Source organism: Hippopotamus amphibius, chromosome 11 (genome assembly GCF_030028045.1).
Source record: "Hippopotamus amphibius kiboko isolate mHipAmp2 chromosome 11, mHipAmp2.hap2, whole genome shotgun sequence".
Lineage (NCBI taxonomy): Eukaryota > Metazoa > Chordata > Mammalia > Artiodactyla > Hippopotamidae > Hippopotamus > Hippopotamus amphibius.
The window spans coordinates 54,520,565-54,542,498 of NC_080196.1; the positions used below are offsets into that span (position 1 = coordinate 54,520,565).

The following is a 21,934-nucleotide window of genomic DNA, read 5'->3' on the forward strand; positions in this document are numbered from 1 at the left end:
GGACACTCAAGACCCAGAATAAAACGCAAAGTTCCTCAAGTGCCAATTTTATTTTACCATATTAAATATATACCAAATAATACCATCTCAAGAATTAGACTGCAAAATGCACACTAATATTTTGGAAAAAAAACACAGGCTCTCAATGCATTTACATACTTGTAGAGGACAGTGCTGAGTTATGCTCACAAAGATCTGAGGCACCAGGGGCACCACATGCTACTGTTGTAGAAGGTAAGCTCTGTTTTGAAATTTTTCTGAATAAAAAATTGGGGGAAATCTCTATGAGAAAGAACAATATGTAAAACACCACTGCCTTTGGGCCACATGTGCCACTGAGAACTCCATCCACTCTGCTGTGCTTGGTGCCTTACCTGCCGGCCAGCTGAACTAAGACTCGGGAAACGTCTCTATTCTGATAAAGTGGTGCAGCACTGCCCTTTGGACAATGAGACCTTCGCTGTCCTGGCTGCCAGGATGGCTCACGCTAAACCCCAAGGCCAACACAGTGGTGGCCCCACTGGTCTAGGTTTTCTAGTGTATTTATTTTCCCCCACTCTTATTTTTTCACCTCTTGTATCAGTATCAAGTATCTCATGTGCCTCACTTGTTTTCCTGCTTTCTAGTTTTATGGTCCCTCTCTTTATTATCAATGATTTCTAATACTTTTTGGAAGTCAATTTTTCAACCATCCTAAGGAAATAAATTACCTATCATAGGAAAAGCTATGATCCCTCTCTTAGAAACCATTTTTCTCAATGTTCAAGAAATCAAGCCTCCTGACTGAATTTCAATTTGACTACACCTGAAGTTCCTCTAAAAAGCATCTCTCACACTTTTAAGTTATTAGTGGTTACAAAGAGGCGGCACATGTACAGAGCAGGGATCAGCAAACGTTCTCTGCAAAGGGCCAGATAGTAACATTTTAGGGTCTGCCAGCCGTGCAGTGTCTGTCACAACTTCTCAGCTTGGCTGCTGTGCCACAAAAGCAGCTGTAAACAACAGAGAAACAAATGGACACAGCTGCTTTCCAATAAAGCCACACCAACAGGCAGTGGGCTGGATGTTGACAATGAGCTGCAGTGTGCCCACCCCTGACAAAGGGAAACAATTCTTACTTTAGACCTTTTTTAACCATTTTACAAAAATACTGCTAAAAAGTCTTATGAAAGTAAAATAAAATAAAAATTGCATTTCCTTTTTATAAGTTTTAGAAGTACTTGGTTTGTACTTTATAAACATGAGACGGCTTGTGTTGAACACAAACTGCTTATCCACTCAGTGCCTGTCCTCTGAGGAGGCCGTCTCTTTTCACTTCATGTGGTCTGGGGGATGGGGGTGGGGTTTCAGTCACATCCCTCTAACTGTGCACATATGTGCACTGATGCGCATGCACGCATGTGCACAGAGACACACACACACGCACACAGAGAAGTGGATGTAAGGTCCAGCCACATAAATCTGAGTTTTATCCCAACCCGCCCCTTGGCACAGTGATTTACAGAGGGGAGGATGGACCCAAGTGAGCTCATCAGAATTGTTTTTTTTTTGTTGTTGTTGTTGTTGTTTTTAACTTACCTTAAAAGAAAGATCATGCTCTTCTTTTTTGATCATGAACACTAGGAGTGTACACTTAGGTTGCCTACAAATGAATTCAGCCTCCCTACCATTCAACAGATTATCGAGTGCAAGCTATGTGCTGGACACTCAGGATGCCAAGAAACGAAACAAAGAGAAACCCTCACCCCATAGAGCCAATATTCCAGAGGAGCCGGTGCGGAGCTAATCAGAGCAGAGGTGCAGACAGCCCTGGAGACACAGGAAGCCCCAGGCCAGCCCTACTTTCAACTTCCTGGTTACTCACAGCAGTAATGTAGATTTCTGCTATTTACAAGTAGAAGGCTTCTAGTGAATATTAACACATCCTTAGCATTCATATTTGTGAAACAGGTACTTTCACTCTCCTAATAATGCTAGAAACTGATAACATATAGAAGATCACCTTGTTCTCCTCAATCATCCAGGATTGTGAACAAAAATCAGTGGGCGAGTCTGTTAAAGAAAACAAAAACAAAAACAAAAACTGAGAGACCAAATTATTAATATTTTATCAACTAAACACCCAACAACACTTGAAAATAGGAAATTAACGAACTAAACATTTTTCCCTTTAAGTAGAATAGAGCACCTTTAAATGATGGTATAGGAGCCCATCAGTGATCAGTTAAATTAAAAACCTGCTAGGGTGGGGAAGCCAAAAAATTATACACATGCCAAAAACACCTGAATAGGAATCTAATCAAGCCTTGAAAGCTACTTCTGCTTTACAGAGGATACGGAGAAGAGAGAAGCAAGAAAAATTACACCACGGGTGAGCAAACAGGCAATGCCAAACAGCAGGACAACTCCAGGATGGCAGACCTAAGAGACACCATGACAGACGGACCAAAACACAACGGAACCTTCCGAGGACCCCAATCCAAGCAAACCAACCGAGATCACTAGGTAAACTGAATATGGACTAGAGCATTATACGACAATAAAAGAATTATGTCGGTTAACAATATTAACAGCACTGTGGTTATGCAGGAAAATGCCCATATCTTTAGAGATGCAAGCTAAAATAAGTAGGAATAAAATGATGTCTGGAATTTTTAAATATCAGGGAAAAAGGTAACAGAAAAACAGGAGATGAAGCAAGTATGACAGAATCTTATACTAACTGAAACTGCAGAAGAGGTATATGGGGGAGGTTTTCTTTTTTTAACTGATATAAAACTTATACACCACAAAATCACCCTTTTGAAGTACACAGTTCAGTGGTTTTTAGTATATTTACAACGCTGTGCAACCATCATCACTCCCTAATTGCACAGTATTTTCATCATAAAGCAATCCTGTACCCACTAACAGTCACTCCCCATTCTCCTGCCCCCAGGCCCTAGCAACCCCTAATCTACTCTGTCTCAGCAGATCCGCCTGTTCTGTACCTACAGGTTCACCTACAGATAAATGGAATTGCAGCACACGGCCTTCTGTGTCTGCCTTCTTTCACTCCACATGCTTTCAAGGCTCACCGTACTGCAGCGCATACCAGGACTTCACTCCTGTTCATGGCTGAACACCACTGTATGTATGGACACACTGTATGTTATTTACCCACACATCAGCTGACAGCGATCCGAGCTGTCTCTGTTTCAGCTATTGTGACTAATGCTGCTATGAACATCCATGTGTACAAGTTTTTGCGTGGACGTATGTTTCCTTTCTCTTGGGTGATGCCCAGGACTGGACTTGCTGGGGCGTATGGTGATGCTGTGTTTAATGTTTAGAGGAACCATCAGACTATCTTCCTCAGCAGCAGCACTACTTTACATTCCAACGAGCAATTTCCAACCAACACTTGCTATTTCCCATTTTCTTCTTCTTTTTTTTTTTAATTTGTTAATTTTATTTATTTATTGGCTGCATTGGGTCTTCATTGCTGCGCCCAGGCTTTCTCTAGTTGCAGTGAGAGGGGTCTACTCTTTGTTGCAGTGTGCGGGCTTCTCATTGTGGTGGCTTCTCTTCTTGCAAAGCATAGGCTCTAGGCTCTCGGGCTTCAATAGTTGTGGCACATGGGCTCAGCAGTTGCAGTGCATGGGCTCAGTTGCTCTGCAGCATGTGGGATCTTCCCGGACCAGGGACTGAACCTGTGTCCCCTGCAGGCAGATTCTTAACCACTGTGCCACCAGGGAAGTACCCCATCTTCTTGATTTTAGTAATTCCAGTGGGTGTGATCTCTCCTGGTTTTGATTTTCATTTTCCTAATGATTACAGCTGTTGAGCATCTTCTCATGTGTCTACTGGCCATTTGTACAACTCCTTTACAGAAATGTCTACTGAAAAGCCTTTGCCATTTACAGTACTGGGTTGTCTTTTTATTGAGTTTTAAGACTTCTCTACATATTCTGGACACTAGTCTCTGATCATATACATATAACATACATGATGCGCAAACATATTCTCCCATCTTTGGGTTGCCTTTTCACTGTCTCAAAAGTATCTTTTAAAACCCAAAAGTTTTCAATTTTGACTAAGTCCAATTTGTCTTTCATTTCTTGTGTGAGGAGTTAATCTAGGCTACTTTCATACTTATATGACATTTTTCATCAAGAGAAATACAAACATCCCTTAAAAATTTTAACTTAGGAACAAAAATAAGCTTAGAAACAGAAAAGACTGCTGACAAGAATGCAAATTAATTAACTGATGGGGGAAATGTGACAGGTGTATTAGAAACAGCCTCCTTGTCTTGAACATAAAGTTTGTTATGACCATTAGCATGGTTTCCACAGGAAAGGAGATTTCAGATTAATCAGTACGAACAATTAAGAGATTAAGAGATCTTTTCTTATTAAAGTATTATAAACATGGTATTAATAGGTAAATGCCAAACCAAAGCATTTTCAGTTTACAATATCATAATTTAAGATAAATACTGGTCCAAAGACAGAGAAATAAGAAAGGAAATTAAAATTGTATGATACCACTTATACGTGAAATCTAAAAAATACAACAAACTAGTGAAAATAACAAAAAAGAAAGAGACTCACTGATGTAGAGAACAAACTAGTGGTTACCAGTGGGAAGAGAGGAGGGGGAGGGGCATTAAAGGATTAGGGGATTAAGAGGAACAAACTATTAGGTATAAAATAAGCTACCTAAGACACAGGTTCGAGCCTTGGTCCAGGAAGATCCCACATGCCATGGAGCAACTAAGCCTGCGAGCCACAACTACTTAAGTCCACGCACCTAGAGCCCACGCTCCACAACAGAAGCCACCACAACGAGAAGCCTGCACACCACAACGAAGAGTAGCCCCCACTCGCCGCAACTAGAAAAAGCCCACGCAGCAACGAAGACACAATGCAGCCAAAATTAAAATAAGTAATAAAATTAAATTAAAAAAATATATATAGTACAACATGGGGAATATAGCCAATATTTTATAATAACTATAAACGGAGTATAACCTTTAAAAATTGTGAATCACTATACTGTACACCTGTAACATATAATTACTGTACATCAACTATACTTCAATTAAAAAACGATTTTTAAAAAGGAAATTAAAATATATACATTAAGAAATAATTTCTAATAGTTCAGTACCTTGCTCCTGTTCCACTGGTGAAATCCCATCAGAAGGATCTTGGCTCTGAAAGGGTTCTGCAGCTCTAGCCTGCTCCTCTTCTGTTCTTGCTCTATCACTTTGAAAAGGTGACCCTTTGAGGACAGCACCTGACAGATGTCGACTTTCTGTCTGGTTCTTTTTCTTAGAGATAGAACTTTTAAATTAGGAAACAATAATAATGAAATATTAGTTATCGTAGGTGTTTCTATAAAATATCCATTAATCAGTTATTTCTTAAAAAGAAAAGATGGATGCAGTGAAAAGAAACATCTCCGGGACCAGCCAGATGTCCTGGGGACTATACCATCATTTTGGTCCAGTGATATACATTTACCAAAATCAAATATATTGCTACTCTACCTCTCAAGTGATAAAATGAGGTTTTTTTTTTCTTCCCCAAGTAAGTAATCTGTGAATCTATCACATGTAGAGAAAAGCTCAGCTTTTTAAAAAACAAGACAGACCTAAAAGATACTGGTATATTTGCCAAATAGTTACTTGTCTGAACTACAAATGCTTTGAAGCTGTACTTTTAGCCCCTGCCACTGTTCTTATCCCCACCTTCCAACTGCCTCTGTTGTTTCATCTATGGATGGAAAGGTTCTTCCTTAAAGGCAATTTTCCACCCAACATACTGCAAAAGCTCTTGGGTCTGTCACTGCTCACAACAGCCATTTCACCAGCAAGAGAAGGGGGAGTGGGAGGGATGGTACTTTAGGAAAAAGCTGTTAAAATGCCATAAATTCATCATATGACAAACCTAGGGCCAGGCTTAAATCTGGCCAGGATGAATGAAGAGAAAATAGCTCTTTCATAGATTGCAAGTCCTAACCCTTTGTCCCTGAGGCAAACTCTAACTTTCATTCCCACTTCTCCATCTCTTTGTTGCAGCTGTAATACACAGAGAGCCAACCATTTAACCCAAAGGTGCACGCACACACAGGCAGGTCTAGGAAAGCTTCACTCCAATCAAACAGAAGCCAGTAAAACAGAGGGCAGAGAAGGGTGGAAAGGCTGTAAATGGATACAAAGTCATGTGGTAGAGAAAACAGTCAGAAAAAGAGGTGGGGGGATACACAGCCAAGGAAGCCACAGGATGAACAGGCAGCCTACTGAATGGGAGAAGACACCTGCCAATCATATATCTAATAAGAGGCTAATTCCCAAAACACACCAAGAATTCATACAACTCAAGAGCAAAAACACAAACAACCCGATTAAAAAATGGGCTGACGACCTGAATAGACATTTTTCCAAAGAAATACAAATGGCCAATAGGTACGTGAAAAGATGCTCAACACTGCTAATTACCAGGGAAATGCAAATCAAAACCATAATGAGGTATCACCTCACACCTTTCAGAATGGCTGTCATCAAAAAGGCAACAAATAGCAAGTCTTCATGAGGATGTGGAGAAAAGGGAGACCTCTTACACTGTTGTGGGAATGTAAGTTGGTACAGCCACTGTGGAAAACAGCATGGAGGTTCCTCAAAAAATTAAAAGTAGAACTACCATATGAACCAGCAATTCCACTCCTGGGTATTTATCCAAAGAAAATGAAAACACTAACTGGAAAATATACATGCACCTCTATGTTCACTGCAGCACTATTTACAATTGCCAAGATATGGAAGCAACTTAAGTGCCCATTGACAGATGAATGGATAAAGAAGGTGTGTGTGTGTGTGTGTGTGTGTGTGTGTGTGTGTGTGTGTGTGTGTGTGTGTGTGTGTATACACATACAATGGAATACTACTCGGCCATAAAAAATGAAATCTTGTCATTCACAATCTAGAGGGTATTAAGCTTAGTGAAGTAAGTCAGACAGAAAAAGACAGATACTACTGTATGATCTTGTTTATAAGTGGAAACTAAAAACCAACAAAAAAGCCAAGCTCATAGATACAGAGAGTAGACTGGTGGTTCCCAGAGGGGGCTGTGGGGGAAGAATGGGTGAAGGAGGACAAAATGTATAAACTTGTAGTTATAAAATAAGTCCTGGGGGATGTAATGTACAGCATGGTGACTGTAGTTATACTGTACTGCATATTTGAAAGTTGCTAAGAGAGTAGATCTTAAAAGTTCTCAATGCAAGAAAAAAATTTTTTGTAACTGTGTAAGGTGATGTTAATGAGACGTATGGTGGCAATCATTTCACAAATGTATACCAATATCAAATTAAGCTGTACACCTAAAACTAATATAATGTTACCTGTCTATTATATCCCAAATAAATAAATAAATGAGAATATGAGGAAACAAAAAGGTCCCCATATAACATATTTCTTAAAAAATATGTTATAAAAAGAAAAGAAGAGGTGGTGGGGGGAAGCAAGATGGTAAAATGAAATAAAGAAGTCAGGACATTTAGATTAATTTTCATATCTTAAAGCTCCCCCAGCCACTCCCCACCCCCCCTGAAAAACATGCAGTGTGCCCACCAAAACTTTAGCATAAGAGAGACAGCTGAGGGCCCTTTAAATTAACCACCACCCTCACTCCCCCATCAAAACTCAACTTCCTCAAACCTATAGCTAGTCTTGTTTTTACTGGCCCATCAAAACGTTTCAAATTAAGTCTTAGGCGGAAGTCTATAAGGCAACTGTGCCAGGCAGCCCCCCACTCCTGCTCCCCAACCCACCCACGTACATCAGCAGTGCCAACACAACCCTGCATACCCAGGAAGAAGGCTCTTCTCCAGACAAGGTCTAAGAAACGCCTGTGCAAAGCGGAGCAGCCCAGAACACAGCGCTGAACACCTGGCACGCACTTAAGACTCCAGCCTGCCCACTAGGCTGTGTTCTCCCCACCTCTGATCTCTGCGTCTGTTCCTTCCCTCCTCTCCTGAGCATCTGGCCTACTGAGAACCCACCTTCCCAAGTGGTCACTCTGCTTAAGGTCTTGCTTCCCAGCAGTCTATTCTCCACTGGTAGCCTGGAGGCAGGGCTTTCAAATCAGAGTTGAGATGGAATCCTCGGCAAGTTTCCAACCTCACGCCCTGCCCTTCCCACTCTCGCTCAGTGCCCTCCCCTGAAAGCCTCCTCCTCCTCCTCCTGAGGCCTACAGGCAGGGCTAACTCCCTCCTTCAAGTCTCTGCTCAGATCTCACACCTCCTCAAGGAGACCCACACTGACCACGCCCTTCAGCCCTCCTAACATCCCTCCTTATCATGTCCTGTTTTTTCCTAGCACTTTTCCCTTCTAATATACTATAAAATTGGTGTACACTGGTGTCTTTTTGTGTAATGTCTGTTTTGTCCACTGCTATTTCCCCTGCCCTTGGAAAGTAGGCACCCAGTCAAAAACACCTTGAATAAATGAATACACAGCATTAACAACTTTAATATATATAGAAAGCACTTATATCTAAATATCATCAAGAGGCAATTCACAACAAAAATATAAATAATGAATAAACATTAAAATATGTTCAATCCCATAAATACTCGATTGTGATTTCAAACACAGAAAACTTTAAGCCTGCCTGTACTACTGCCATCAAGACAACCACGATTTACATTTTGGTGTAGAGCCTTCCAGACTTTCTTCTATTTGCTTAAGCATGTATATAAATTCTTCCACTTCTAAAATCGAGGATCAAAAATAACACCACCAAATGTCAGGGAGGGCTCAGAGAAGCAGGCATACTCATGCACATCTTCTAGCGGGAATGTAAACTGGTGCAAATCTTCCAAAGAGCAATGTGCTAGTCTGTAATGATCTTTAAAATTAAATATTCTTAACTCCTAGGATTTTATCTGAATAAAATAACCTACTAGATGCCAAATGTATGTATAAATAAGGAAGTTCATTAAATTCATAATAGTGAAATTCCAATAATCTAAGTGCCTAACTGCAGCATTAACATTACGACACACACCTACAGTAACTGTAATGGAAAGATGAGCACAACCATTAACTTTTAAAAGTTATACACAGTATGTACAGTTTAATCCTATTTTTGTTAAAAAAAATACATGTTTACGTATATGTGCATAGAAAACAGTCTAGAAGACTAAATAAAAAGATAATAAATGTCTATTCTCCAGTTAGTGGGATGACAGGCCTTTGCTGTCTTCCTTATAATTCCCTGTATTTTATAACTTTTTCAACGAGCAAGTATTACCTTGGAATCAGAAAAAGATTTTGAAAGACTAAAAATGTATGTGATTACAATATCATATAAAGAAAACTGTTAAAGATTCTCAGAATTGATCAGAGACACAATCATGAGATTCATTTTCCATGAGACTAAGTGAGACTCGCTCTTAACACACTGAAAGCAGGTGAAGTAAGAACTCACTTATCATCCGGGAAGACAAGCTGTAACCTCTCTCTCAGTTCAGCTTCACTCTGGCTACTGGGAGACGAGTCCGATGGAACTGAAAACTTCCCTTCCACTAAATAAGATGCCTGCACATCAGAATTCCTACACACAAAAATTTTGTTTTAATTTTTAATAATTAAATTAGACACATTTAAAATTCACTATGACATAGGGCTGTATGACTATAAAACCAATCACCAGGAGGTAAAAACAAATAGGGTCCCCAGTGTTCAAAACCATCACCCTGCATGCAAAGCACTGAAAACCATGCAGCAGCAGCAGAACGGGTGTATTACACAAGAGTCGTGGAAATCTTAAAGCTAGAAGTCTTTAGACAGTTAATCCAACCCCTTCATTCCAAAGGCAAAGACGATGCTCCGCAGAGAATGTTTAGGTTGGGAGGACGGGAAAGTGGTTGGATATTTAAGCACAGGCAAACTTTACAAATTACACAAAATGAGTGAACTACACCTATCACATCTGGAGATGCAGCTCAAATCACCAGACGCCAGGAAGCCGAACCACCGTGGACAGAAAAACCATCAGCAGCCAAAAGGTCACTGGCACTCAATCCCAAACCTATCCCCTCAACCATCGACAAGGTAGATGGAATAGGAAAGATATGGTTCTCTCTTTCATGTTGATTTTACATAAATGATCATCTCCCTCAAATAAAGCAAAAGCCCAAGCTTGGCTGAGAAATTTCACAGAAGTATCACTATATCGTAGGCTTTAAGGATCTAAAAAACTTATCTATTCAAACAATTCTTACCTGTTATCAGTGCTGGATCTATTTCTAGCAAGTGTTGAAACAGCAACAGGCAAGCCAAGATTTGAAGAAAGAGTGACATTTTCCAAAATCCCACTATTACCAAGTAATGAATTGGTTAAAAAGCTTGGAAATGACTCTTCAGCTATACCTCGAAAATCTTCCATCTCACTGCAACAACAGAAGTATTCTTATAAATCATATATTACTATAAAACTTTTTCAAATGATTAAGAGTACAAGTCTCATAAATCTTAGAAAACTGATAAAATCCTTTTTTGGGAACAGCACTAAGAGGAGATACTATAGCTGAGAATACAAACATCAAACTACTTTCCTATAATTACTTATAATACTTATAATGTACTTATAATGAAGCACAACAGCTTGATTTACTCTTGGATTTTGCATTTATCTAATAAAGAGTCAAAGAAGGTACGACACAAATGGCATATACAGACAATTTCAGTATATTGCTTATACCAGTTGGGCACACATTCCAACACAGAACAGAATAAATAGAACTAGCAAAATCTAGCCCCTGATTTCAAAGATTAAGGATGAGTAAGTGCTTTAAAAAGTGAGTCTAGGGTACTCCCTGGTGGTCCAGTAGTTAGGACTTGGTGCTTTTACTGCAAAGGGCCCAGGTTTCAATCCCTGGTCAGGGAACTAAGATCCCACAAGCTGCACAGTGCAGCCAACAACAACAACAAAGTGAGTCTGTTCAAAGAACATTTAAGTTACATAAATTATATTTGGCACATGGACAAGGCAAAAATGGTAAAAGTGGCACACAAAGGCTAAGTCTGGAAAACACTGGCACGGTCTGTACTACTGATAGAGGACCTCCGGGGCACACTGACGACTGGTTCAATGGACCCTGATCTCAGTACTCAGGAGATGTTACTCAATTTTAAAAATATTTCAGAGTGTTTATCATATAAAGGCTGTGTGGAATTCAGTAAAGAAAATAATTAAATCAGGAAAGACTCAAGAAACGAGAGGATACTGGTCCTATACCTTGAAGAATGAGCAGGACTTTTACATGCAAAGTATGAGACAAGGGGGCTTTTAAAGGTGACAAACATTAGCAATGGTGGAAGAGAATTAAGATTTATTGCATACCTACTGCCTTAACTCACCCTCATTTTACAAAAGAAGAAACAAACTCAGAGACTAAACTAGCTAAATTTACCCAAGGCTGTGCAATTAGTAAGATTCTCGCCCAGGTATGACTCCAAACTCTGCTCTAAGCTCAAAGGGTGTGGTGGCCATAGCATGTGCTCCACGGTATTCGGTAGCAGGTGAGTAAAACCACAGAGCCAGGTCCTACAAGCCTTAAATGGTGTATTAGGAACTCTGGCCTGATCTCATAAGCTGAAAGGAGAGGAAGGGAGAGGGCTTAGCCCCTGGACAGATATTCTAAGAGCTGCCACTACTGATGACACAGATGACAATGCAGGACTGTGCTGGGGTCAGTAACAAACCACTGACATGCAAGTTTACGTACTATGGACTAATTTAATTACAAAGTAGCAAAGCTCGTAAGAGCAATAGAAATCCACTAAATTCACCTGATCACAGATGAAGTCTCCAGGCTCCTGGTAGAAGCCCAGCCCTCCCACTCCAACACCCGCCCCCTCCTCCTCGAGGCTGTGGCTTCCCTCAGGGCAAGTCCTCCCCACCAGCACAAGAAGGCTTCCTGGAGTTCAGCCCTGCTACCCCCTGTAGTTACCGCCACCTCCATCCACACTCCCTCTAACCACCCAGACCTCCAATAGGAGTCACTACTGGCCACCCAGCTCCAGTCCTCACCCGAGCCCACTCCCAGCTGGCTTCCAACCCACGGCCTACTAAATGCTTGTCAACATCACCACTGATCTCCCTGCTGCCAAACCTATAGTCCCACGGTCAATTTTCAGTCCTCCTCATCCTGGACCTAACAGGATCGAATTCACACTTCTTCCTCACAGAAATACTCTCTTCACCTGGTTTCCAAAGCACCGCTGTCTGCTCTTCCTCCTCCTCAGCGGGTCCCTCCTTCTCTTCCAGACCTCCACACAGCGAGGGCTCTAGGGCTGGCACCTGGGTCTCCTCCATCTACCCAGACTCTCTGGATAACTGCCCTCAGCTTCTAAGTTTTAAATCCCATACAAAACTTGTATCTCCAGCCTAGGCCTCTCCTCAGACCCTCAGATGTTTTCACTTAGGTATCCAATAGGCACCTAAAACCACAATCTTGATTTCATCTCATTGCAACCCCCTAAGAAAAGCCTGCTCCTCAATTCTCCCCCTAGAGAAAACAACTCCATTCTCTAGTTGCTCAGACCTCAGTGTTCTCACTAACACACACACCCTATATGCAATTCCTCAGCAAACCCCAATGGCTACACCACAACCATATACCAGAACCCGCCATTTCTCATGACTGCCACTGCCATGGTCAAGCCACAACCTCTCCGACTGGGACCCTCCCTGCAACAGCCTCTATCCTCCTCCCTGGACTACCTGCCACACACTCAAGTTACCCAGTCAAACAAGACAAACACTGTCACTGCTTAGCTCAGAACCCTCCACTGGCTACCTGTCTCACTGAGAAAGTCGGTCTTGCTGGCAACAGGGGCCTGAGTAACTCGGACCTGCGACCTCCTGCTCCTCTCCCTCGCTCCCTCTACCCCAGCCATCCTGACCTTGCTGCTGTTCCTGGAACATAAGAAGGCTCCTGAGCCTTCACTTCTTTCAGGTCTTTGTGTAGATGTCCACTTCCCCACCATGCTGTACAGACAGGCTCTGCACACTGATCTCGCCCCACTTCCTTTCTTCTGTAGTGCTCTACAGTTCACCACTTATTCCCCACCCCACATTAGAACGTAAACATCATGAGGGCAGGGACTTGGCCTGTTCTACCAGTGAGTTCCTATCTAGAGCACTGCCTTGCACACAGCAGACCCTCAATAAATTTGCTGAATGCACGAAGGTTTTCAAACTGGGTTAATACACAGCAAATTCACCACCAGCTACCACGTAAGCACCCTCCTCTCAGATCATGCGCACCCCAGTGTTTTCCTCTCTTTGATGTGTCTAACTATCAATATTTCCTCTTCTTGATTTCTATAAACACATCCAAACTCTCTGTCATTAGGACACAGGAGGTGGAAAACCTATCCCTACCCTTCCTTTGCACCTCTGGCCACCACCTTCTCACCACAGCCAAGCATCTCATCTGACGTCCTCCCTTTCCATGTTAGGGACACCCAGGATCCTGACCTCAGCTCCATGCAATGCAATCTCAAACTCAGACCAATCTGAAACTCAAACGCCTTCAGGAACATACACTGTGAGACAACAGGCCTCTAAGAACTGAAATCAACTGGAAACTACAGACTCCACCTGAAACCATTTAAATGCAGCAAAAACACTGTTGACAATCAAAACATCTATTAGAGCCTATTCCTGAGGAAAAATAGGTCTTGTCTAAAACACACCCTGAATCATCCTATATCTTTCTGACTCTGCTACTACCACCTTACCCTACTGAAAAGCCTCCTAACCAGTCGCCACATTTCAATTCTCGCCACCCTATGATTAATTCTCCAGGTAGCAATCAAAGGGACTATTAACCATATACCAGGTACCATACACTTCCTGACAACTTCAGAAACCACCTCACCTCCCACATGTCCCAGCCTCACTCACCACATACTGGCTTTTCTGTTCCTGTAACACACAAACCCATCCCTACCTCGGGGCCTAGAATACTCTTTTAGATGTCTGCACAGCTAGCTCCTTCCTGACATTCACCTCTATTCAAATATCACCTTCTAAGAGAGGTGATCCCTTAAGTCAAATGTAGGCCCACAGTCCATCACAGTCATTTTAGTTTCTGCAAGCCTGCACTGATCACTGTCTGTTTTTGCATTTGTCTGTTTTCTTCCACTAAAAAGATTTCTCCCTAAGAAGAAGTCTTGCCTATCTGTCCATCACTCTTTAAACTCCGGCATGGGGAGGACAATTCCAGATGGTGGAGTAAAAGGATGTGCACTCACTCCCTCTTGCAAGAGCACCAGAATTACAACTAACTGCTAAACAATCATCGACAGGAAGACACTAGAACTAACCAAAAAAGACACCCCACTTCCAGAGTCAAAGGAGGAGCTGCAATGAGATGGTAGGAAGGGCACAATCGCAATAAAATCAAATCCCATAACTGACAGGTGGGCAATTCACAAACTGGAGTTATACCACAGAAGTCCACCCACTGGAGTGAAGGTTCTGAACCCCATATGAGGCTTCCCAACCTGGTGGTCCGGCAACAAGAGGAGGAATCCCCAGAGAATCAGACTTTGAAGGCCAGTGGGATTTGATTGCAGGACTTCCACAGGACTGGGGAAAACAGAGACTCCACTCGGAGAGCACACAAAAATAGTGTGTTCACCAGGACCGAGGGGGAAGGAGCAGTGACCCCATAGAAGACTGAATCAGACCTACCTGCTGGTGTTGGAGGGTCACCTGCAGAGGTGGTGGGCAGCTGTGGCTCACTGTGGGGACAGGGACACTGGCGGCGGGGGTTCTGGGAAGTGCTCATTGGTGTGAGCCCTCCCAGAGTCCACCATAAGCCCTGCCAAAGAGCCTGTAAGCTCCAGTGCTGGGCCCCCTCAGGCTAAACAACTAACAGGGTGGAAACCCAGCCCTACCCATTGGCAGACAAGCAGATTAAAGTTTTACTGAGCTCTGCTCACCAGAGCAATACCCAGCCCTACCCATCACCAGTCCCTCCCATCAGGACGCAGGCACAAACCTCTTAGATGGCTTCCTCCACCAGGGGGCAGACAGCAGTATCAAGAACTATACTTCTACAGCCTGTGGAAGGAACACCACAACCATAGAAAGCTAGAAAAAATGAAAAGACAGATGAAGGAACAAAAAACCCCAGAAAGACAACTAAATGAAGTGGAGATAGGCAATCTTCCAGAAAAAGATTTCAGAATAATGATGGTGAAGATGATCCAGGACTTTGAAAAAAGACTGGATGCAAAGATCAAAAAGATGCAAAAAAAGTTTAACAAAGACCTAGAAAAATTAAAGAACAAACAAAGATAAGCAACACAATAACTGAAATGAAAAATACACCAGAAGGAACCAACAGCAGAACAACTGAGGCAGAAGAACGGAGAAGTGACCTGGAAGACAGAATGGTGAAAATCACTGACAAGGAAAAGGATAAACAAAAAAGAATGAAAAGAAGTGAAGACAGCCTAAGAAACCAATGGGACAACATTAAACGAACCAACATTCACACTATCGGGGTCCCAGAAATAAAAGAGAGAAAGGACCCAAGAAAATATTTGAGGAGATTATACTCGAAAACTTTCCTAACATGGGAAAGCAAATATCCACCCAAGTCCAGGAAGCGTAGAGTCCCAGGCAGGACATATACAAGGAGAAATATGCCAAGACACATAGTAATCATATTGACAAAAATTAAAGCAAAGAAAAATTATTAAAAGCAACAAGGGAAAACCAACAAATAACATACAAGGAAACTTCCATAAGGTTAACAGCTGATTTCTCAGCAGAAATTCTGCAAGCCAGAAGGGAGTGGCACAATATATGTAAAGTGATGAAAGGGAAGAACCTACAACCAAGAATACTCTACCCAGCAAGGATCTCATTCAGATTTGATGGAGAAATCAAAAGCTTTACAGATAAGCAAAAGCTAAGAGAATTCAGCACCACCAAACCAGCCCTACAACAAATGCTAAAGGATAGTCTCTAAATGGGAAACACAGGAGAAGAAAAGGACCTACAGAAACAGAAACAAAACAATTAAGAAAATGGTAATAGGAACATACATATCAATAATTACCTTGAATGTAAATGGATTAAATGCTGCAACCAAAAGACAAAGACTGGCTGAATGGATACAAAAACAAGACCCATACACACACACACAAGCTGTCTACAAGAGACCTACTTCAGACCTAGGGACACATACAGACTAAAAGGGAGGGGATGGAAAAATATTCCATGCAAATGGAAATCAAAAGAAGGCTGGAATAGCAATACTCATATCAGGTAAAATACACTTTAAAATAAAAAATGTTGCAAGAGACAAGGAAGGACACTACAGAATGATCACGGGATCAATCCAAGAAGAGGAGATAACAATTATAAGTATATATGCCCCCAATATAGGAGCACCTCAATACATAAGGCAAATGCTAACAACTATAAAAGAAGAAATCAAGAGTAACACAATACTAGTGGGGGACTTTAACACCCCACTTACACCAATGGACAGGTCATCCAGACAGAAAATTAATAAGGAAACACAAGCTTTAAATGACACAACAGACCAGATAGATTTAATTGATATTTACAGGACATTCCATCCAAAAACAGCAGATTACACTTTCTTCTCAAGTGCACATGAAACATTCCCCAGGATAGATCACATTTTGGGTCACAAATCAAGCCTTGGTAAGTCTAAGAAAACTGAAATCATATCAAGCATCTTTTCCAACTGCAACTCTACGAGATTAGAAATAAATTACAGGGAAAAAATCATAAAAACCATAAACACATGGGGGCTAAACAATATGCTGCTAAATATACAGGGAAAAAACCATAAAAAAGACAAACACATGGAGGCTAAGCAATACACTACTAAGTAACCAAGAGATCACTGAAAAAATCAAAGAGGAAATCAAAAAACACCTAGAGACAAATCACAATGAGAACATGATCCAAAACATATGGGATACAGCAAAAGTGGTTCTAATAGGCAAGTTTATAGCAATATAATCCTACCTCAAGAAACAGCAATCCCAAATAAACAACCTAACCTTACACCTAAAGGAAATAGAGAAAGAAGAACAAACAAAACCCAAAGTTAGTAGAAGGAGAGAAATCATAAAGATCACAGCAGAAATAAATGAAATAGAAACAAAGAAAACAATAGCAGAGATCAATAAAACTAAAAGCTGATTCTTTGAGAAGATAAACAAAATTGATAAAGCTCTAGTGAGACTCGTCAAGTAAAAGAGGACTCAACTCAATAAAATTAGAAATTAAACAGGAGAAGCTACAACGGACACCACACAAATAGAAAGCATCATAAGAGACTACTACAAGCAACTATTTGCCAATAAAATGGACAACCTGGAAGAAATGGACAAATTCTTAGAAACGTATAACCTTCCGAGACTGAATCAGGAAGAAATCGAAAATATGAACAGGCCAATCGCAAGTAATGAAATTGAACCTGTGATTAAAACTCTTCCAACAAACAAAAGTCCAGCACCAGATGGCTTCACCAGTGAATTCTATCAAACATTTGGAGAAGAGCTAACACCCATCCTTCTCAAACTCTTCCAAAAAGTTGCAGAGGAAGGAACACTCCCAAACTCATGCTACGAGGCCACCATTACTCTGATACCAAAACCAGACAAAGATATTACAAAAAAAGAAAATTACAGACCAATATCACGATGGATTTAGATGCAAAAATTCTCAACAAAATACTAGCAAACAGAATCCAACAACACATTAAAAGGATCATACACCATAATCAAGTGGGATTTATCTCAGGGAGGAAAGCATTCTTCAATATATGCAAATCAATCAATGTGATACACCATAGTAACAAATTGAAGAATAAAAACCATGTGATCATCTCCATAGATGTGGAAAAAGCTTTTGACAAAATTCAACACCCATTTATGATAAACCCTCTCCAGAAAGTGGGCACAGAGGGAACCTACCTCAACATAATAAAGCCCATATATGACAAACCCACAGCAAACATCATTCTCAATGGTGAATTACTGAAAGCATTTCCTCTAAGATCAGGAGCAAGACACTCTCGCCACTACTATTCAACATAGTTTTGAAAGTTTTAGCCACAGCAATCAGAGAAGGAAAAGAAGCAAAAGGAATCCAAATTGGAAAAGAAGTAAAACTGTCACCATTTGCAGATGACATGATACTATACATAGGAAATTCTAAAGATGCCACCAGAAAACTACTTGAGCTAATCAATGACTTTGGTAAAGTTGCAGGATACAAAATTAACGCACAGAAATCTCTTGCATTTCTATACACTAACAAGGAAAGATCAGAAAGAGAAATTAAGGAAACAATCCCATTCCCCATTGCAACAAAAAGAATAAAATACCTAGGAATAAACCTAAGGAGGTAAAAGACCTGTATTCCAAAAACTATAAGACACTAATGAAAGAAATCAAAGATGACACAAACAGATGGAGAGATATACCATGTTCTTGGATTGGAAGAATCAACATTGTGAAAATGACTATACTACCCAAAGCAATCTATAGATTCAATGCAACCCCTATCAAATTACCAATGGCCTTTTTTTACAGAACTAGAACAAGAAATCCTAAAATTTGTATAGAGATGCAAAAGAGGAACAGCCAAAGCAACCCTGAGGGAAGAAAGAGGAGCTGGAGGAATCAGACTCCCTGACTTCAGACTATATTACAAAGCTGCAGTGATCAAGACGATATGGTACTGGCACAAAAACAAATGGAACAGGAAAGAAAGCCCAGAGATAACCTATGGTCAACTAATCTATAACAAAGGAGGCAAGGATATACAATGGAGAAAAGACAGCCTCTTCAGTAAGTGGTGCTGGGAAAACTGGCCAGCTACATGTAAAAGAATGACATTAGAACACTCCCTAACATTACACACAAAAATAAAGTTAAAATGGCTTAAAGACCTAAATGTAAGGCCAGACAGTATAAAACTCCAAGAGGAAAACATAGGAAGGACACTCTTTGACATGAATCAAAGCAAGATCTTTTTTGACCCACCTCCTAGAGTAACGGAAATAAAAACAAAAATAAATAAGTGGGACCTAATGAAACTTGAAAGCTTTTCCGCAGAAAAGGAAACTATAAGCAAGATGAAAAGACAACCCTCAGAAAGGGAGAAAATATTTGCAAATGAATCAACAGACAAAGGATTAATCTCCAAAATATATAAAGTTTATGCACCTCAATATCAAAAAAACAAACAACCCAATCAAAAAATGGGCAGAATACCTACATAGGCACTTCTCCAAAGAAGACATACGGATGGCCAAGAGGCACATGAAATACTGCTCAACACCACTAATTATTAGAGAAATGCAAATCAAAACTACAATGAGGTATCACCTCACACTGGTTAGAATGAGCATCATCAGAAAATCTACAAACAGTAAATGCTGGGGAGGGTGTGGAGAAAAGGGAATGCTCTTGCACCGTTGGTGGGAATGTAAATTGATACAGCCAGTATGGAGAACAGTATGGAGGTTCCTTGAAGAACTAAAAATAGAACTACCATATGATCCAGCAATCCCACTCCTGGGCATATACCCAGAGAAAACCGTAATTCAAAAAGACACATACACCCCAATGTTCACTGCAGCACTATTTACAACAGCCACGGCATGGAAGCAACCTAAATGTTCAGCAACAGATGAATGGATAAAGAAGATGTGGTACATATATACAATGGAATATTGCTCAGTTGTAAAAACGAACAAAACTGGGACATTTGTAGAGACATGGATGGACCTAGAGACTGTTATACAGAGTGAAGTAAGTCAGAAAGAGAAAAACAAATATGGTATAGTAATGCATATATGCGGAATCTAGAAAAATGGTACAGATCAACCAGTTTGCAAGGCAGAAATAGAGACACAGATGTAGAGAACAAACACATGGACATGCAGGCGGCGGAGGTGGGGGTGATTTGGGGTGGGATGAATTGGGAGAGTGGGATTGCCATATACATTACTAATAAGAAAAAATATCAAAATGGACACTTTAAATATATGCAGTTTACTGTATGTAAATTATATCTCAATAAAAGTTCTTAAAAAAAAGAAAAACTGCACAGAGCACTTCCTTGGTGGTCCAATGGCTAAGACTATGTACTCCCAAAGCAGCGGGCCAGGAAACTAGATCCCTCATGCAGCAACGAAGACCTAGTGCAGCCAAATACATAAATATTTTTTAAAAAATAAACTGCACAAGTCTTCCAAGTAGCCTCCCCACATCTAGTTTTGTAGTTACTAAGTTACTCATTCACTTACAAATCTATATACCGCATCAAAATATATAGCATCTCTTTAAGGATTATCTCCACTTAGAAGGAATCAATTCCAAGAAAACTCAGAATTTAAGCAAAGATCATTCATGCAACAATCATTATCAAACACAACTCTGCTAACTCTGCTCGGCGGCATGAAGCTACAATAAATAAGGCGGCTCCCCTTAGGAAGCTGACAACCCCTAGCCACTATGATAGTGTGGACACAGTGGAGTAGAACTTTGCTGTGGGTGCAACAGTAACACAATCCAGGGAAGACTGCTCCAGATGTAATCTAACACCCAGTCTCTCTTTTCCAGAAAGGATTACACTTGTTCGAAGCCATCTACGGACCTGCCACATTTCTAAAGCTTTCCTAGAAAGGAAGATTCCGAACTTCGGTCCGTATTGCATTACCCAGCCTTCCTCCTCACCTAAAACGAAGACAATGCAATGTTACCTCTCCTTTTACGACATTTGAAGTAAATAGCCGCCTTCGGTATTTCTCTTGATATTTTCTTAAAGCAGTAAAAACAAAACTTCGTGTTCGAGTTTACTAATACTTAATTGCTTTAATTTCATGCCTGGATACATAAAATATCATTTTCTGTAGTTGTCGCCTGGACGCCTACGTACACAACTGAACACACTTAAAAATATGAGCTGTGGGAAAAAGGCAAAGTCAAACTTCCCCAACATTCCAAGATACTCTTTACCATTAAGTAGACATTTAACATGAAAGTTTTCAAAGCTTACCATAAACTTTGCCCTAAAAACTGGAATACGGAGAAAAAGTTGATCTTGGAGCAGTAAAAACTCCAGTCGAGCGACCTCAAAATGGTAACAGCAAGTGAAAATACTGTCCTGAAAACAGCTGTCCTCCAGGGGAAGGCCTCGAAAGGGACCTCATGCTTCAGCGAACAAAGTCTGCCGTCGGGAGAAAACAAAAGCAGAGCGACCTCAAACACTGGCTCCTTTCCCGTTTTTCCGTGAAACGAACCGCGAAGGGCCGGGAGCCACCGGGAAGCGGCCGCACCCGCTGGGCAGCAGCGCGTCACTCCCGCCCGGTCCGGCCCGAGAGGCGGGGGCGCCGCGTGGGGGGAATGGAACCAGGCCCCGGACACGAGACCCAAGTCCCGGAGACCCCGCTTTCACGGCAGCCCAACTCGCCCGCCCCGCCCGCCACCGCCTCCCCGGACGACCCCTCACCGAGCCCGCGACGCCGGCCTCGAGAACCCAGGCGGCTGAACATCCGCAGAGGAAGGGTCCGGCGACCTGCTGCTCCGACACTGCGCTGCGCGCGTCCCCTTACGGCGACCGGCCGTACCGTGTGCCCCTCTGGTTTACGTCGGTTCGCGGCACGGGCCGAGGGGCGGGGACCCCGAGACGGCTTTGGATTGGACGACACGAAGGGGAGAGCCCGCTGATTGGGCGAGGGCGGGCGCCCCGGATTTGAAGCTAAGCCGCGCCCGGCCCCGAGGCGCCGCGCTTGGAGCCTCGCCTACAGGAGGACGCAGCGCCTTAGCTGGGGCTTTAGGGCTCCGGCGCGCGCCTTGTGCACC

At 41.7% G+C, this 21,934-nt stretch overlaps 1 protein-coding gene across 9 annotated transcripts in view; it reads right to left on the bottom strand.

The window, feature by feature from the left end:
• Nucleotides 1–21,715, bottom strand: part of CEP192 (centrosomal protein 192) — a 110,039-nt gene extending 88,324 nt beyond the window's left edge. For 8 of the 9 annotated variants that reach the window (XR_009048070.1, XR_009048071.1, XM_057699773.1 and 5 more), the window contains exons 1-6: nt 21,582–21,715; nt 21,129–21,299; nt 10,276–10,443; nt 9,480–9,605; nt 5,155–5,330; nt 2,003–2,052 (exon numbers count right to left, since the gene is read on the bottom strand). Coding sequence is in view for 7 of the 9 variants with exons in the window: in XM_057699773.1 (XP_057555756.1) it covers nt 2,003–2,052; nt 5,155–5,330; nt 9,480–9,605; nt 10,276–10,439 (516 nt within the window). In the remaining 2 variants the exon portion in view is untranslated. Of the gene's footprint in view, nt 1–2,002; nt 2,053–5,154; nt 5,331–9,479; nt 9,606–10,275; nt 10,444–21,128; nt 21,300–21,581 lie in introns of those variants that run through there. The other variant, XM_057699775.1, reaches the window with a different exon arrangement.
• Between the last annotated feature and the right edge of the window lie 219 nt (nt 21,716–21,934).